Below are 16,860 nucleotides of genomic sequence, written 5' to 3'. Positions count from 1 at the left end.
CAGACTTGGCAGTCTACCACTATTTATTTACTGCGGATTACAAAGACGCATGCAACCTCGGAGTTATTATGGGGAAAAAAAGAACGTCCGTTTTTATAAACCACGGGCATTGATGGAGTTTGAAGACGTTCGGGGCTCAGCAAGGATGACTTTTGGGGAGTCCGGGGGATCCTGTCCTCCGGATTATGTAAAAGCTACTTATGATCTATGGCACTTTATTAACATTAGTTAAATTACGCTATAAAATATTCAATCAGTTCCTCAAAATGCGTCACAACTGCCATCATGAGATGCTGTAGTACCAGTTAAATGTACACACACACACACTTCAAAAAACATAGGCTACGTAAACAAATACAGATTATTTTATTGATAAGGACTTGACACGACAATCAAAGCAATTTCATCTGATCTTTACAAACAAGATACTGCAAAAGAAAAACTAATCTTATTTGCTACCTTACTGAAAGTCAGCTACATATAAAGCCATACATTAATATTCATGAAATTTCACACCACCAAACAACTTCCAAGAGACCATGCAAATTAACTACAGCAATATTACAGCAAATTTGTCTTTGCTGTAGTCTGACCAAACCCCCTGGAAAACAAAAGGTTAAACAATAGCCTAGTTAGCGTTAACCTTCAAGATTGTGTGATTCTAACAGAAATGAAAGGGATAACAGTATAAGTGCATATGATAAACATCAGTGTCTTATGCAACATGTTTCAAAAATAGGTATTTTATCAAAAGTTCATCTTCAGACATTTTAACATGTTTTTTTTCTTCTCCAGTTTAACTTACACAAGGACACTTATGGCCGTAGTATGGTTCCGTTATTTAATCAAAAAAATAAGACATTGTGAGTTGTGTTACAACTCATAAGTGGTTACCCATTTAATTTGGTGAAAATGAAAAGCAGTTGAAGCTCATGTACAATCTCCAAAAGCATTAATCTGCAAGTGTGCTTTTGAAAAGTGCTTATATGTTGGTAGAAAGTAGGCCTACAGTTGTCCTTCCAAACAAATATGGATTCATACAAAATAGGGGCACAATAAACAATATTGGTGGTGCATGTTTAGCAACAAAGACACTATAGATAACTCATTACCTAACTCGTAAAACGTGATCAATCATAAAACGTTATCAATCATTAAACCAATGACATGATTATTAGAACATAAATCACCAATAACAGTAAGTTTGTAGGTGTTTCGATTTCTCAGTGAGCAACAAGCATCTGCCAATATTGTCAGTTTACAACAAAAAAGAAACAAGATATACACAAGTATAAAAACAACCTTACTTTGAACTGAAAGGGGATTGTTGACAATGGGTGCACTGCACTGACAAAGTCTCTTGCCAAAGTGTTGACACTGTTAACTGTCACATACCAGCAATTGTCCAAACAAAAGAGATCATATACTACAACCTAAACTATTTACAGCAGGGTATTGGTATATAGCATATCCATTCTAGAAGGAATGTTCATAGAAGATTAATGAGCTGTTTGACTCATTAGTCAATTAATCTGTACCTGATTGTCCGTAGAAATATAAGTAAGCAGGAGTGTAGATCTGATGTGAAACAGTTTGAGTTTACAATTTCAGTGATTTCTGAGAAAGACAAAAACTATACATAAACAAAAGTCCTCCCGATGCATATCACACCAATGTAATTTCTGTTGCAGTAAGGAAATGTCACAGATTCATATAAAACTGTAGTTTCTTCAAGGCCAAATAAATGTTTAATCAGAATAACGGATTGCCTTAAGACAAGAGACTATTGAAACTACAGGCTCAAACATTCTCAAACATGATTTTATATTCATATACACACACGGTGGGAATATTTAATAAAATGTTTTGTTTCTAACACCAGCTATACTGCTAAATATCTGTATTTGTGCTATTTGGTGCCTTTTAGCAGAGGTCAGGCCTGGTCTGAAAATCTTAAATATTGACTTTAAGTCCATGTATGCTTCATCTTTTAGGTGAAACGTAAATAAACTAGCTTATATGTATGTATGTTAATGTGCAAGTGAAAAACCGCCTGTAGCAATCTGTAAAAAAATAAAAAATATAATTAAAGCAACACAATGGGCATAAAAGAAAAGGCACAGATGCGAAAAAAAATAAGAGGAAATAAATTAAACCAAATTGCGTCATTCACCCACAAGTTGCCATTACCTCAATACAGGAAACGATACCCCAGAACAAAAGAAGCTCCTAAAGAGAGAAATGAAATGACTGCTGCAACCATATCTGCATCTGAAAGTCCTGTTGTACAGGTGAATTACATATTCCAGACCAGCACAATCACTGGTTCATTACTGTGGCAATAATAAAAGAATAAAAAGTAAAAAGAATGATAAAAAAATATGCAGAATAGAAAAAGCTTGAGAAAACAAAGACAAGATAAAGAGTTCAGCAACACAAAAATCAAAGCGTGAGAGTGCACACTAAACATGGGGTATTGCCAATTGTTTCATATGAGAGGCAGCTAATATGAGCCAATCACAAACAGCTATAACCTGTGCATCATCACAGAGGGTGTTTCCCCCTGACATTGGATTTGTAATTGGTTAATCTTTAATGCACTGCCACTTTACTCATTCTGGTAACAGAATATAAATAATCAGCAATCCATATTCAACATCAATTGGGTGTCTGCACAAATGTAACTATTATTATTATTATTATATTATTGCAATAGCTGGATAAGAATACATAATTGAGTCAATCATATTATGAAATTGATTCCATAAACTCCATCGGTTTTTTACAATAGAGAAGAAAAGCCAAAATGGTCTCTCTAATAAGGGCATGGAACAATAATAAAAGGATAATAATCTTCTCAATTTTAAATAAATCACTGCTCCTATATTTTGCGTATTGGTCGTCCTCAATTAGAGAAGCTCTTAAGATAGCAAAATAAGTAAGTGTTAAGAAATAATCAACGTAATCCATTTCTTGTGATATTCCCCCAAAAACACAGATGATTCTGTAAATATTAGGGTTGTGAGTATGTTTGGGGAACAAACAATGAAATCAATGAACATTAAAGACAACGCTCCATTTAGAAACCTATTTTCTTCATGTTTAACTGGTCTTGGAAGCCTGACTGACAGTACAGTTTGTGCTATGCATCACTAGAGCACCTCTCTTAATGTTTTGTGGTCAAATTTGCAAAGATATGCAAATATTTTTATCCGGCCTACCTCAGTAGAGAAGGGTGCATATGTGTGTTGTTGGATGGATGGGGTGTGGTTCAATATGAATTCTACACAATAACACTCATCACTACACTTAGAATATTTTAAAGGTTTTTAAATGTATGTGCGGGGCACAATTTAGTTTTCTTTTAATGTCCTATTTTATTTTCTATTATTTTATATAGAAACCTGTGTTGGACATAAAGTGGCAAAATATTTAAATCAATTTTTAGTTGATTAACGAGGTGACATGTACATTTTTTAAAAAATCCATCATTATGTCAAATGAAGAAGAAACAAGGAAAATACAAATTAAGTAATTTAGGACTAAGATTAATACGTCCACTACGCTTTGGTTGCATGATTAACATGATTTTAGAATGAAGGGGAATCTTTTACACTTGATTTCTATTTCATAAAGCTAAAAACTTGGCAGAAAAACAATGTTCTCTCTAACACAATGCTTCGAGCAAAAGCCTTATTAGGCAATGAGGCAGACAGAGGGCATAGGATATAAAGTGCCATGAAGTGCCAATGAAATGATTACAAAATGTCTTGTCTTTTTCCTTTCCTCGTTCGGTCAGCCAAAGGTTTCACTGGACAAAACGTCAGGAGAGGAGTTTAGCTGAGATCGGGTCTCTGCAACTGCCACTAAAGGGAACTCTGCAAAATCTGGACCGTGTCCCCGCAAACTGACCTGTCCGTTGGCAATGGTGAACTGTGAAGAGGCCCCCACCGACCGCGACGACTGGAAATGGGATCGAAAGTTCTGGTCAAAAGTGCTGATTTGGAAAGTCTGCAGCATCGCCTGCGGGGAATCCGACTTCTTTGATGGAGAAACCTGTTCCAAGAAGTCTTCCTCGGACGGCGACACCGCAGCGGGGGACGTCGTCTCATCGCCTGAAAAGGAAAAGGAGTGCTGGGAGTCCCCCACCAGCAGGCTGAAGTGAGGCTTCTCCAGAGTGGACCTCAGCGGGGAGCTCATGCCCGACTTGATTCCCCTGCCGGGAGAAGGGAACTGCTTCTCATTAGAGAACAAGGGCTGCCCCGCCAGCGTGGGGTTCTCCGTCCCCAGGTTGAGGCTCTGGCTGCTCAGGTAGCTGTCGTTCTGGCTGGTCCGCTCCAGGGCTTGCTGGAGGAACTTGGAGTACTCGTGCAGGAGGCTGACCTTCTCGGCGGGCGGCTGAGGGGGCGCACTCGATGCTCCCAGGGACTCGGCCGGCCCGTCCGCCGAGACCTCCGAGGAGTTGATGGATATGCTGGAGGTGACCTCCGTGTCGGCGACGCTGTACGATATATCCGACTGCCCGTTGGCCTTGTTCGAGTAGTGGTCAAGCAGAGTCTGGAGGACTTCGTCTGGCAGCACGTTCTTGTCGTGGGCGGCCTTCATGTCCGCGGCGGCGCCGATGGGCTGGGGCTCCAGGATGGTGGCAGGGACGTTCTCGTCGATGACCGACGACACGACCGCCTGCGTGACGACGGAGGGCTGGGAGGAGACGGCGTAATCCCGGCTGTGGTTGGTCGCCATCGACGCCTGCAGGTAGCGCTTCTTCTTGAGGAACTGCATGGCGTCGTCGTAGTTTGTGCTGCTGGACGCCGGCTTGGCTGCCTCCACGTGTTCCAGCTCGCCGTGGCCGTCCACGTCCAGGAGGCCTTGCTTGTCCACGATCTCAAAGGTGTACCGCGTCACCTTGCTGCTCTCCTCAAATGGAGACAAAGGGGAGAGGCTGCTGGTCAGGGGCAGGTCACTGGACTGCTTCAGGTTCCTTTTGGGTACTTTCTTCAGCAGCAGCCTGGGGGGCCGACTCTCTTTAGGCGACGCCTCGCTCTCCTGGTTCCGGTGGCTTGCCGGCTCTTCGGCGAGGTCCATCGAGTAGTCGGCGATGACGTACTCGTGTTTGACCTTTGAGGTGACGGCGTAAAGAGGTAGACTTTCGATTTTGCCCCGTCTCTGCTCCTCCTCCTCCTCTTCCTTCTCCTCCTCGTCTGTGGCAGGGAGGACAGAGAGCGCCTGGAGGTCCACTTGGGAGGCCGCAGACGTGACCGATCCTGGCGGCTTGTCACCCAAGCACTTCTGGCGTTTCTTCTTGGGCGTGGAGGGATCTTTGGCAGGAAATGAGAGGCTCAGGCCGTCCGTGTCGCGAGGAGGCCCGGTTTTCCCGGCCGCCGCCACCTTGTGGGCCTTCCTCTCTCTCTGGTGGCACATTCGCCTGTGCTTCAACACCCGGTCTGTTCTGGAGAAGTACTGTGGAAGACACAATGCACAGTGTTCCCTTTTTAGTGTTAAAGGCCAGCGGGCAGGATGGAACCCCCAGGTAATTAATGTGAGGGGAAAGTCTGCCGCAAACCACCGAGGTGGCAAACCAGCCTTCTAACAAGGATGATGCGCCAAACCCTCATTATTTACACCCAAGGGACAGATAACTGTTAAGGACCAAGGTCCAATGGAAGCATTAATTACTCTGTCAGAAGGCTTGATGCTCTCGACTTTGCCATTACACTTGTCATTCACTCCAACTCTAGCCTTCAGCGTAATGGCAAAGTTCCTTTTTTGGTCTGCATGTGCACGTTGCTTTATTAAATGAGAACGGTTGTCAGTGGATCATATTGTACTTGTCTAATAAGTCAATTACATTGAAGTTAACTTCAAGACATGGAACTTGTACTTGAACCTGTATGTTAATCTGGTCAACTGACCTGGTGACAGTAGTCACACTGGTAGGGCTTTTCCCCACTGTGGGTCCTCTTGTGTCTCTCCATGTGGTACTTCTGGATGAACCTCATTCCACACTCGTCACAACGAAAGGGCTTCTCCCCTACACACCAGAACAAAAGCAAAAATGTTAAAAAATATATACAAAACCTTCCCTTCGACCTTTAGATGTTCTTGGGATACTAACTTTAGACACTAGTAGCCTCTGATCTCAACATACAACATTTTTCTATGTCTTTCGTGCACACGCAATGCAACAATGTTACAAAGAATTAAAATTGAAATGTCTACGGCTGCACGCAACCTGGTGTCATTACACCCAATGTACACTAGAGGTTGATTCATCAACCAACTACAACGCAACATCTGCGTAAAATTGATTGAAGAAAAAGTCACCCCCTTTTTCCGAACAATAACTGGTGGGCACTGCTATATTGGGGAAACTATTGCAATGTAACACCCATTTCAAAAGTACAGCAATTGCAGGATTGCAATGTCTATTAGAACCAAATGTGCATAGAAAGATTTCACCAATCGGTGATCCGCAACATCTATGTGGACGAAGAGCCTTTGATTTGCGCAGCATGTTGGCCACAGGGCTGTGTTGCTCAAGTGCTGCGGTGTCCTGCGCATTTATAGGCCTTTAGCATATAGCAACAAAACAGTGTGAGTGTTCTTCAATTCTTCCACGTTTTGGAGACGTTAGTATTTGAGTTTCTTTCCCTGATCCATATCTAAAAGCAGTCTCTCGCTTTTTGGAGAAAAAAAGCAAGTAACAACCTAAATTCACGTATCACAGTGCAAGAACTGTGGTACGGCTTGTAGCGTAGACTGCTATCGATATGAATGATCAATACATATAACAGATATTGATAATTATGTGTTTTTATGTGCTGAGAAACATAAACAGGCTGTTACCTCCGCTATGTCCGAAACATGTGACATGTTCTAGGACAGTGGTTTTCAAACTATGGTACGCATACAAATCGAACAAAAAATTGTTTGATTAAAAACAGTACTACCAAAATACTAGTACGATGGAAATACAATTACCATGAGAACATGTTCTCACTTGCTGTGTGTGTATGTGGTCTGTGTCTCTGTTCTAGTGCTACCACTTTGTACAGCTGACAACAGCTAACAATAAATAATATTATTTTTAAGAATAAATGTGCCTTCTGCATGAGATGTGCGTAGCTGAATAGGGCCGCAGGCCTACGCTACTGTATGTTGTTATATTTTATAACATCTGTAATAATGGTGGTACTTGGGGAGACAAATATTTTCTGTGGTGGTACGCGGTACAACAAGTTTAAGAATCACTGTTCTAGGACATTTAGTTGTCCATGGTGACTATGACAAATATACCCGACTATGATTGGCTGAACTGATGTATTGGCAGGCTAAAGCTGTCAAACTTCGACCTTGATGCGAATAAGATTAATGTTGCTATTTCGCGAAATGAAAATGTGGCACATGGATACAGTCCCATTCAGATCTATGAGTTGTACTTATTATTTAATTGACAAGGGAAAATAATCAAACCCAAACATTGTGTTAACTGTAAAAGGACCTTTTACAGTGAGAATGAATAACTAAATACAATTCATAAATTTATCAAGGACCCTGCTCACTTGACAATTGGCTACTCGATCCAACCACTGCAGCAGTCTACATTGTACAAAGTGAGATTAAATAATCTCTTTGCAAAAATAGCGAGGGAAAAAATGATTGCTTGTGCCTAATGAAGTACGTGCTGGCCCCTCACACAATGCAGGCCAATACAGTCCACTGCGGTCTTTGAAAAGGGATGGAGGGAGAGGGAGGTGCAGTCTAAACGTGCAGTGAAAAGTTAAAAAGGGGAGCATTAAGTGATTCACTTACCGGTATGAATTTTCTCATGTCGCTGGAGCAGATATTTTTGAATAAAACGCATATCACACTGGCTGCACTGAAATGGCTTTTCACCTGCAGAGAGTGGTACATAACGTAGGATTTTTGAATTTCCAGATTGAAAAATTGCATCACTACAAACAGATCAGAGAAGCACAACGCAACAGATGAAGATAGGAGGAGAGTGGAAATGACAGACATTATGTTCTAAAGTCTGGTTTTACTTCGTCAGTCAAGAAATGTGCAAACTCAAGTTCAGCAAAACTTCCAATCCAATAATTCCATTACATTCATATAAACTGCAAGTAAGCACAAGGCTTAGATTTATGTCAATTACATACCCTTTGTGCATCTTTATAACAACCCTAATTTAATTGTTTGACAGATAGTTAATTTTGATAAAGTTTTGAATTAATAAAAAAACAAATATTCGAATCAATTTTAACGAATTCTAATTTAATTTGTAGCATCAATTTGTTCATCGTGTTTATTAGTATATCATTGAGTAGTATTTTGGTTGCATTTCATATTGAACTGCTTTCAAACTGGCTAATAAAATAAAATAACAATATAACCACAAGCGGTGATTAACAGGATCCGAGCAAAACGAAAAATCAAGAACACACTAATGGAAGATATATAAATGACATAATTATGAAGTAAAGATGTTGATGAAGACGTTCCCCTTAATGCCATACTGTGCCTCGGTTCAGCTTGTTCATAAGGCTATTATAGAGATTCGAACTCTCAACCTAAGGATCACCAGTCCAAGGCATTATCCCATTGAGCCACTGACAAACCTAAACTCTTTCACATTGTCAAAATGTCTATTGATCAGCACACAACATCAAGAAAACTCCCAAGCACACATTTCTCAAGTGAATTAAGGGCTTTCTTAATAGCATATACCTGAAAAAAAATTTAAATTCTGGGAAAATTAAACATTTGTAGCCAAGAATACTAACGGAAGAAATATAAATATGACAAGAGTTAATAATGAAGGAAAAATGGTTAACGAAGAAGTTCCCCCTTTTTGCCATACTGTGTCTTGGCACTCAGATTCTTGGAAACTAATGAGCCGGAATGTTGATTGCCTGATGATTTTCAGGTCCTGTTCAATGTTGTGTTTCTTAAATGAGTGGCAATGACAGAATGTCATGTTCAGCTTGTTCATAATGCTCTAATCGTGATTCAATCTCTCAACCTAAGAATCACCAGTACAAGGCATTATCCTATTGAGCCACTGACATTCCTGAACTGCATGAAGCCTTATTCACATGGTGAAAAATGTATATTGAAGCACACAACATCAAAAAAACTCCAAGCACACATTTCACAACAGAATTAAGGGCTTTCTTAAAAGAGTACAAGGCCCCGTTTCCCGATAACGATGGATCCACGCTCGTACGATCATTCTCACGATGGATCTTGCGATCCATCATAAATTTCTTTGGAGCGTTTCCCGAAACTCCTCTTAACATGAACGCGCGTTCACTGCACTCACGACGTTCGTAGGATTGTAACTGTCTACTGACACCGTGCTGAAATGGGCTCCGTAGGAGGCGGGGACGCAGAAATGTCGCAGGAAAATGGGGTTAAAAAGCGTTAAAATATCTCCCCATCAAGGCCAACAGCAGAGTAGCCTACGAAAATAATAGACTGCAATAATATGAATGCTAAAGATATTAAAACACAATTGATTAGGCCTAGGCCGAGTCCTAATCCTGAATGCCCTGTGCGTACATTTTTTCACGGCATTTTCCCCCCGAAATAATTCCATAATACAAAAATCAAAAATAGCATTAGTGACAACTACATTTATCTTAAAGTGCTGATTTCTGAAACATGCTTTGTGCAGCAAAGAGAGCATTTGTAGACATTAAAAATGCAACGTTCCATTCATTCATTATCATTCAAATGCAGAGGCTTGGCATTGACACACGGCTATTGCTGACCGGATTAGGAGAGGTTGGTCTAGATCCTGCCCATATTGTTGGGCAGGATGATGTAGGCTATAGCCTAGGTCTTTTTACACTGCCAAGCCGGTTCAGTCGCAGCTTGGCACGCCCAGCGATTTCACCTCCTTATCTCAAGTTTCCTGTGTAAAACCGAGGGGGTCAAATCCCCCGTTCGTCAAGGCGCAGGCTTTCTTGGTTCCCTGGAGAAGGCGGGGCTGCGCACGGAGTCTAGACCTCTTTAGAATAATTTGTATTATTGCAAACTCCCGAATGTTTAAATTTTTTTATGAATGAAGACACCCAATAGTCTACACAATGAGTGTAGACTACAAACGCGATTAACTATGGTCAGGGATGTTCGCTACTGTCAAGACACGGTCCAATAAATAGTGAACTTCATCACAGCCTCACCGAAGTGCGTACAGTGCTGAATGCAAACGATCGCAACAAAAAACGCCTGCAGAAATTCTCCGGCACCCGCTGGTCTCAGCATGATTCATGTCTACAGTAGTCTATGTCTTCTGCCATTGATCAATATGAGGACATTTTAACCACGATGGTTGAATTAAAATCAGAGGGAGACAGCAAGTGCAGCTCGAAAGCGACCTCCCACACAAGAGCAATGGAATGATTTGATTTTATTACATGCCTTGTGATGTGGCGTTTGATCGGTACATTTCAGCTGCGCATGTCATTTTAAATTGCTGCAATAATTTATGTTGTTGTTGACTTCTAACATGTCTCTATCTTTGCTGTTTAAACCAGTATCTTTGCTGTTTAAACAGTAGTCTATGAGTAATATATCGATAGTAACCACTGTTTTTGGTTTCGAAATTGCGCCAGCTGGGCATTCCGTGGTATTGGATGTGTTTTAATAAACGCAGCCAATACACGGAATGTCCGCTGATGACGCCACTGAGGCTATAGTAGGCTAACGATGCTCTTAGCCTCCTACGAGTACCCCTGGAGTCCTCGTTAGCTACGAGCGTTTTCACAACGTTCGTTACCAACAATGCTTTCGGCAAACGTTGTGAAAACTGTACGATGCTCGTACGACACACTTCACGATCCACTAAGGCTAACGATGCTTTCGGGAAACGGGGCCCAGGTCTGAAAATGTGCACTGTTAATGGTATCCACCAATGGTATCCAGCATCCTCCATGATAGTCGTACGGTAGTTATACAATTACAAAACAAAATTGTAGGAAAATTCATGATTTCATGATTTTCATGATTTTTTACAATAGCGCCACCTTTGGGTGCAGTACCACAAATTTGGGTTAATGGGTAGAGGGGGTTATTCGTAACCATACTTGAAAATCACGACTTACGGTATAGGCTGCAGTATGACTTTTACAGAATTTGGTGGGAAAAATGAACGGTACAGAAACAACAGGGGACCCCTAATAATTACATTGAGATTCTCACCTGTATGAATGAAAACATGCCTCTGTAGATGGTAGTTAGTACGAAATGCAGCATTGCAGTGAACACAAACGTGACTCTTTGGGTTTTGGAGCCCCAAGGATCCGTCATCATTGATAGTCAGAATCTAAAAGTAAGCAAATAAAACACAAATCAAGTCAACTAACTTACATCACTAGGGCTGCAACAAAATATTACTTCATTTTTATATTGATAAATCAACAGATAATTTTAATGATATATTTAGTCTATAAAATACCATGATGAATGGCGAGTGCAAATCTTATCCGAGTTATCCAAGCTCAAAGTAATGTCTAAAGTCACAATGTGTAACATTTCAACTACCTTGAATCTTAAAATAACCTGGGCCTATCTGTAGTCAATCTCCCTATTCAATCTGGGGAATTAACAAAGTATCTAGCTATAAATAGCGATTTCAATAATTGCATAATTAAAAAAAAAAATCACATCCTAAAAGTGAAATAATCAAAAAATACTAAATGCTGGCCAAAAAGTACATCTCTCTTTGTTAACAGAGAATCTTACTATTGACACTCCCTCCTACTTACACCACCCAGCCAGCCGAGCTACGCTAGTTCCTGTCACAGAGTTGCACAGCCAGTTAAGAGTCGACAGAACACTGTTGTTGATTTATTTAAATTCTTAAAGTCTCCTTCTAACTGGGAGGGGCTCAATCTTACACGTTGCAACCTAATGCAGTTTGCTTTGTCTGAAAAGCAGGCAGGAGCATTTTGACGAATCAAAAGTGGATAAAAGTAACCCAAGTTTATAAATACACCTAAATACACAAAAAGTCTACATTTCAGTGTTTCCTGTCAAGTGCACCTTGGCTGGCGAGTGTTGCTTCCTCTTCTTCTTCTTAGCACACGCCGTCAGCTCCTTCCCCTGTTTCTTCTCCCTCTTCCTCTGGTCGAGTGGCTCTGACAGCCTCATCTCCTGTTTGATGCTCAACTGGGGAAGCAGAGCGCCGTAAGACAGAGGGAACAATTTTCTTTGTATATACGGAAAATAAGAAGCAAACAGGTCTGAAACAAAGATAGCCCTAAAAGATGCATGACAAATATATTGATATTTATTCAGCCAATACTCTGATATAAAATCGGATCCATTTTTTCTACCATGACCAGTTCCCAACATTTTTGTGGTTTCATTGAAGGGTTACTTTGTGGTAATAAACATGTAGCCAAATCATCATATTTATCATATGCTTTCCTGTGTCTTACAATGTAAAAATGATGTAGTCCTTTGCTATGATTTGTTTTAAATATTATAGTAGGGATATTAAGCTGAAAGCTAGAAAATTGATACATCAATTATTTAATTTCTCCTCAGTGATCACTAAAGTACCCATATCAATTCATTGTGTGACTCAAGAAGCTCAGTCGTCACTATTTAAATGACACTGTGTGTTTTTAAGATTACCGATCTATTTTGTAGTTTGAGGGTACTATGAACTCACAGGCACATGGAGTGAGCAGGGCATCTTATTGGAGAGTTTCAGGGGGAAGTGCACTTCCAACCCTCCACCTGCATCATTCTTTGTCGCCTCCTCGTGCACCATAAGTTGCTCCGGGGGCACGAGGTCGTGGGTGACCAGCGAGCTCTCAGTCAGGTCCTCGTCCTCATCCCTGTCGTCGTCCTCCACCAACAGAGGGTGGTTGACCAGTGACCGTTGTCCCATGGTCATCCCCACCAGACCTCCTGCGCTTCCTAGCCCCATCCTCCCTCCTCCATCACCACCTCCTCCGCTGCACTTCAGCAGCATGCCCATGCCCTCTAGCTTGTCATCGATGTTCATCGTTATGGTGACAGGTTGTCAGATCTGTAGACGGAAGAGTTGGAGGGAGGGGAAAATGTGGCGATTGTTTATATGCAAATAGTGTGATTGATAGGCCTATATCAATAATGCCTTCGATGTAATTGTCAATACACAGACACATAGAAATAGTCGAACCTTTCACGAACATCTTTATGGATAAGATTCAAACAGACGCTTGAGATGTGTATTAGCGTGATGATAGTATAGCCTGCGTATGTCTTAAAAGTGCACTGGCCATCGCATCTGCATGACAACATCTGTGTAAAGGGAAGTGTCCATCTGGTGTCCATCAGGCTCAAAATCAGGTCACCACATTGCACGAGTCATCAAACGAGTGTGGCTCCGTCCCTATAGTAAGATCAAGCTCGTCAAAGGCCTGCTTCGAGGTGATGTTTTAGGTGTTAGCAAGTAACAGCCACCGAAGGTCCGCCTGACCAGAGGTAATCTGCTCGATACTACACCGTTTAGACAAGAACACAGGGTCCACGGACCGAGGGCACGTCCCGTGCAACAACAAAGAGTCCCGCATGTCGAAACAACCGCGAAGTTCAACCGAATAGACTTTATTTTGCACGTTTCGTGAAACTTAGAAGGGCTAGCTACCTTTGGCGCTAGCACCTTGAGCTTCCTCAGCCATTCTCGTCTACAGGCCCGATGCTATAGCTGGCTAGTTAGCTGGCCGTCGCTAACTAACTGTCAAGAGAAAACCATGCAGTGGAGGACGGATACATTTTTGTTTTATGGAAGTAAGATAGCTTACCCGTTGTACCTTTTAACACGCGTTAAATCCGATTAGTTGACATGGTTGTTGTATAGGACTCTAATATGTGATGATGTTGGGAGGAATACGAAAGACAACATCACATTTGGTCAGCCACTGTCGAAAAGTGACTGCCTATTTGGCGCCATCTAGTGAGGGCAGTAGTGTAGTGCGCTCTTCCGCTTGTTGCTTCAGTCATTATGAAGCCTGGGGCGGTGGTTCCAGACCTTTGACCTTTAAGGTGTACCACTAAGTTTTCATGAAGACCTTACGCGGACCACCTCATATGCAAACCTTATTTAAGAAAAACAATAAATACACATGAAGTGGCTGAGCAAATGGTGCCAGTGCCCCCTTAAAAAAAATGTATTACTGTATACCAGTGTGTTTATTTAACACAAATGAACAAAAAAAACAATGGAAAACATTACAATGGAAGAACATATGATGGCATGACACTATTTAAATTAATAATAAAAAGCCATACTAATGTATTAACAGAACAATATGTATTATATAGTTAATTTCAATTATCTATGTATTGTTTTTACATCTTTCATTTCAAGAATAAAATCCCAGGTACCACCTGCAGTACCATCGCGTACCATCACAGGTTGAAAAGCAGTGGCCTACTAATCATGGGTAGCAGGTATCACAACAATTTGTTGTGCTACAAGGTTACCTATGATCGTTACTGATCATCAGTGCAATTGTATTAATGGATTTTTTTTTGTGGTATAATTGTCCAATAGTAGGCCTATTATTATTATTATTATTATTATTATTATTATTATTATTATTATGGATATCATCATTATTATCATATTATCATATCATTAGGCATAGCCTACTATATAATAATTGGATGTAAATGGAAAAAAGGGTTGCAAAATACAAATATATAACCTCTATCAAACAAAATGTAGGCGTTTGCAGGTTTTAGATTCAGATTAGTATGTATTTGTAAACAAATGAAGCATATTTTATATTAAATTTTACGCTCAGCTCTTCATCTACGATGCACTTGGCCCATTGTCCCTCAATAGTCAAGTAAGAATGACAAACTGGCCTCTAACCGACCATCAAGACAACGGCGACGACCCGCCAGAAGACGGAGATGGGATAGGACAGTGTTGACCCATCACAACAACAGTAATACATGTTACATGTTGAGGAGGCGCAGCGCCTCGGTGCACTGTAAAGCATCAACTACAACCAATATGATAAAGAATGTGACAACACACGCACGCACGCACGCATGCGCGCGCCTAGCCTTTGGTGTAACCTTCACACACGTGCGTTTGGCTCATGACTGTGCTGAACCGACTTGCCCGGGCTCTTCCTCGTGAGGAATACTAATCAACCTGTTCCCTTTGCCGCCAACCGCACCGCGCGGCCGAAGCAAAGCAGCAACAGCGCGCGCAACTTAGAAAGCCGGGATTTTTTTCCTCTCTATAGCAATCTGTTTCGGGAATCTTTTGCCATTCATCAAATTTTCCTGGAGCCGTTCAACCCTTCTCCGCGTGAAAAGCTTTCGGTCATCTCGCTGTGTTTGTAGTCATAAGTGTCTCGTGTGAGAGACCGCGGTAATGGGAAAGAGACAGGCAACTTGAACTGCGCTCCCGTTGGAATTAGATCATTTCCCCCCCCCCCCCTTAGGAAAAGCCCCACGCGTTGAACACACACACACACACACACACACACACACACACACACACACACAGACAGACACGAGCTTTTGGCGTCGGTGTGTAGATGTGTTTCTGGCGGGGGGCGGCAAAGCGGTGGGCTCCGTTTTCAACAGTTGCCAGTTCGGGACCGAAGGGGAGAGCGAGGGAAGAATAACCGAACCACACGCGGAGCCTCACGCCGCTCCGCCGGCTCCCCGCTCTGAGATGCAGTCGTTCATCTCTCCGGTGACCAAGGCTATCCTCGTGGCGCTTTTTATCTTCGCCATCCTCCTCATCCTCTACGTGATTCTTTGGTACATCTGCAGAGACGTGGACTGCGATCACGGCATTTGATCGCGGTTGTAACGACGCGTGATCAAAGGAATAGGACCCGCGCCAGGACCCTCGTGCCAAGATCCAGGGTCACCGTAAGTGTGCCAATTCTTGTCTCCCCCCCCCCCCCCCCCCCCCCCCCCCCCCCCTTCCTCCCCTCGCGTTCCCCCTTTGTTTGCATCATCTGTATGTCATACATTGTGTTGGAGTGCGCTGTATTACTATGAATGAATGGCATTCCTTCAATTCGTTTTAATTTTGATTTTATCTTCGCGCGCAACTTGGGGAATGGTTCCGGTGTGGACCATTATGCATTGCCCCGCGTCAAACCCAGGGGCAGGTACCCAATTGGGTATTCATTTGCATGGAGAGAAAAAAAAAAGTGCTCAAAACGTGTTGATCAGCGATCTGAGAACCACACGTCGCTTGAATGAACAGGATGCGATACGCCGATGGAGAATCCTCAAAGGTGGTCCAATGTCATCCCGCCGTGTTGGGGACCCCGTTAGGAGAGGCGCGAGTGTGTTTCGTTCACCGTGATTGCAGTCTGATCACTACCAGCAACATGACACAGCGGAAACAACGGCGTGCGTTACCTCTCAAAAGGTCAAGATTGGATTTAGGATTCTTAAGGTCGTCAAATGTGTGTCGACACGAGTGTCACCCTCGATACGCACACGTGCGACCGGAGCGTGTGCGAAATATGCGCAATGTTTAAACGCTAACATTAGTTCATTTTCAGCCCAGCTGCCTCTAATGATGCTTTGACATTGGCATTAACACCAAATGAGATGAGACAAACAGGATTACCTCCATTGGCTCCTGTGCGTCTTGTTATGCGTCTGGTTTGCGTCAAGCCGACTATCATAGAACATTGCTAATGCTTTGCAGCATAACCATCAATAACCCTCCCCCATGAGACTTAACGGCATATCTGTCCCCGTCTGAGTCAGTGGACGTTTCCTTTGTCCCCTCAACTTTTGAATCCACAGATTTCTTCCCTATGGCTATTCAATGCTTCTGCACAAAACCAACAGTGTTCTGCTGGATGC

At 42.1% G+C, this 16,860-nt stretch overlaps 1 protein-coding gene across 1 annotated transcript; it reads right to left on the bottom strand.

Annotated features, from left to right (window-relative positions):
• Window positions 1-385: 385 nt before the first annotated feature.
• On the bottom strand, window positions 386-13,921 carry znf148 (zinc finger protein 148). Its single transcript, XM_079732092.1, has 7 exons — window positions 13,806-13,921; window positions 12,686-13,048; window positions 12,052-12,177; window positions 11,209-11,332; window positions 7,813-7,896; window positions 5,913-6,031; window positions 386-5,460 (listed from the first exon to the last, which is right to left on the bottom strand). Exons 2-7 carry the CDS (start codon window positions 13,022-13,024, stop codon window positions 3,796-3,798), a joined length of 2,457 nt encoding a protein of 818 aa, XP_079588218.1. The 5' UTR covers window positions 13,025-13,048; window positions 13,806-13,921; the 3' UTR covers window positions 386-3,795.
• Between the last annotated feature and the right edge of the window lie 2,939 nt (window positions 13,922-16,860).

This window comes from Pollachius pollachius (assembly GCF_949987615.1).
Source record: "Pollachius pollachius genome assembly, chromosome: 3".
Classification (NCBI taxonomy): domain Eukaryota; kingdom Metazoa; phylum Chordata; class Actinopteri; order Gadiformes; family Gadidae; genus Pollachius; species Pollachius pollachius.
The sequence above is the reverse complement of the archived record's forward strand: the minus strand, read 5'-3'. Positions and strand labels throughout refer to the sequence as shown.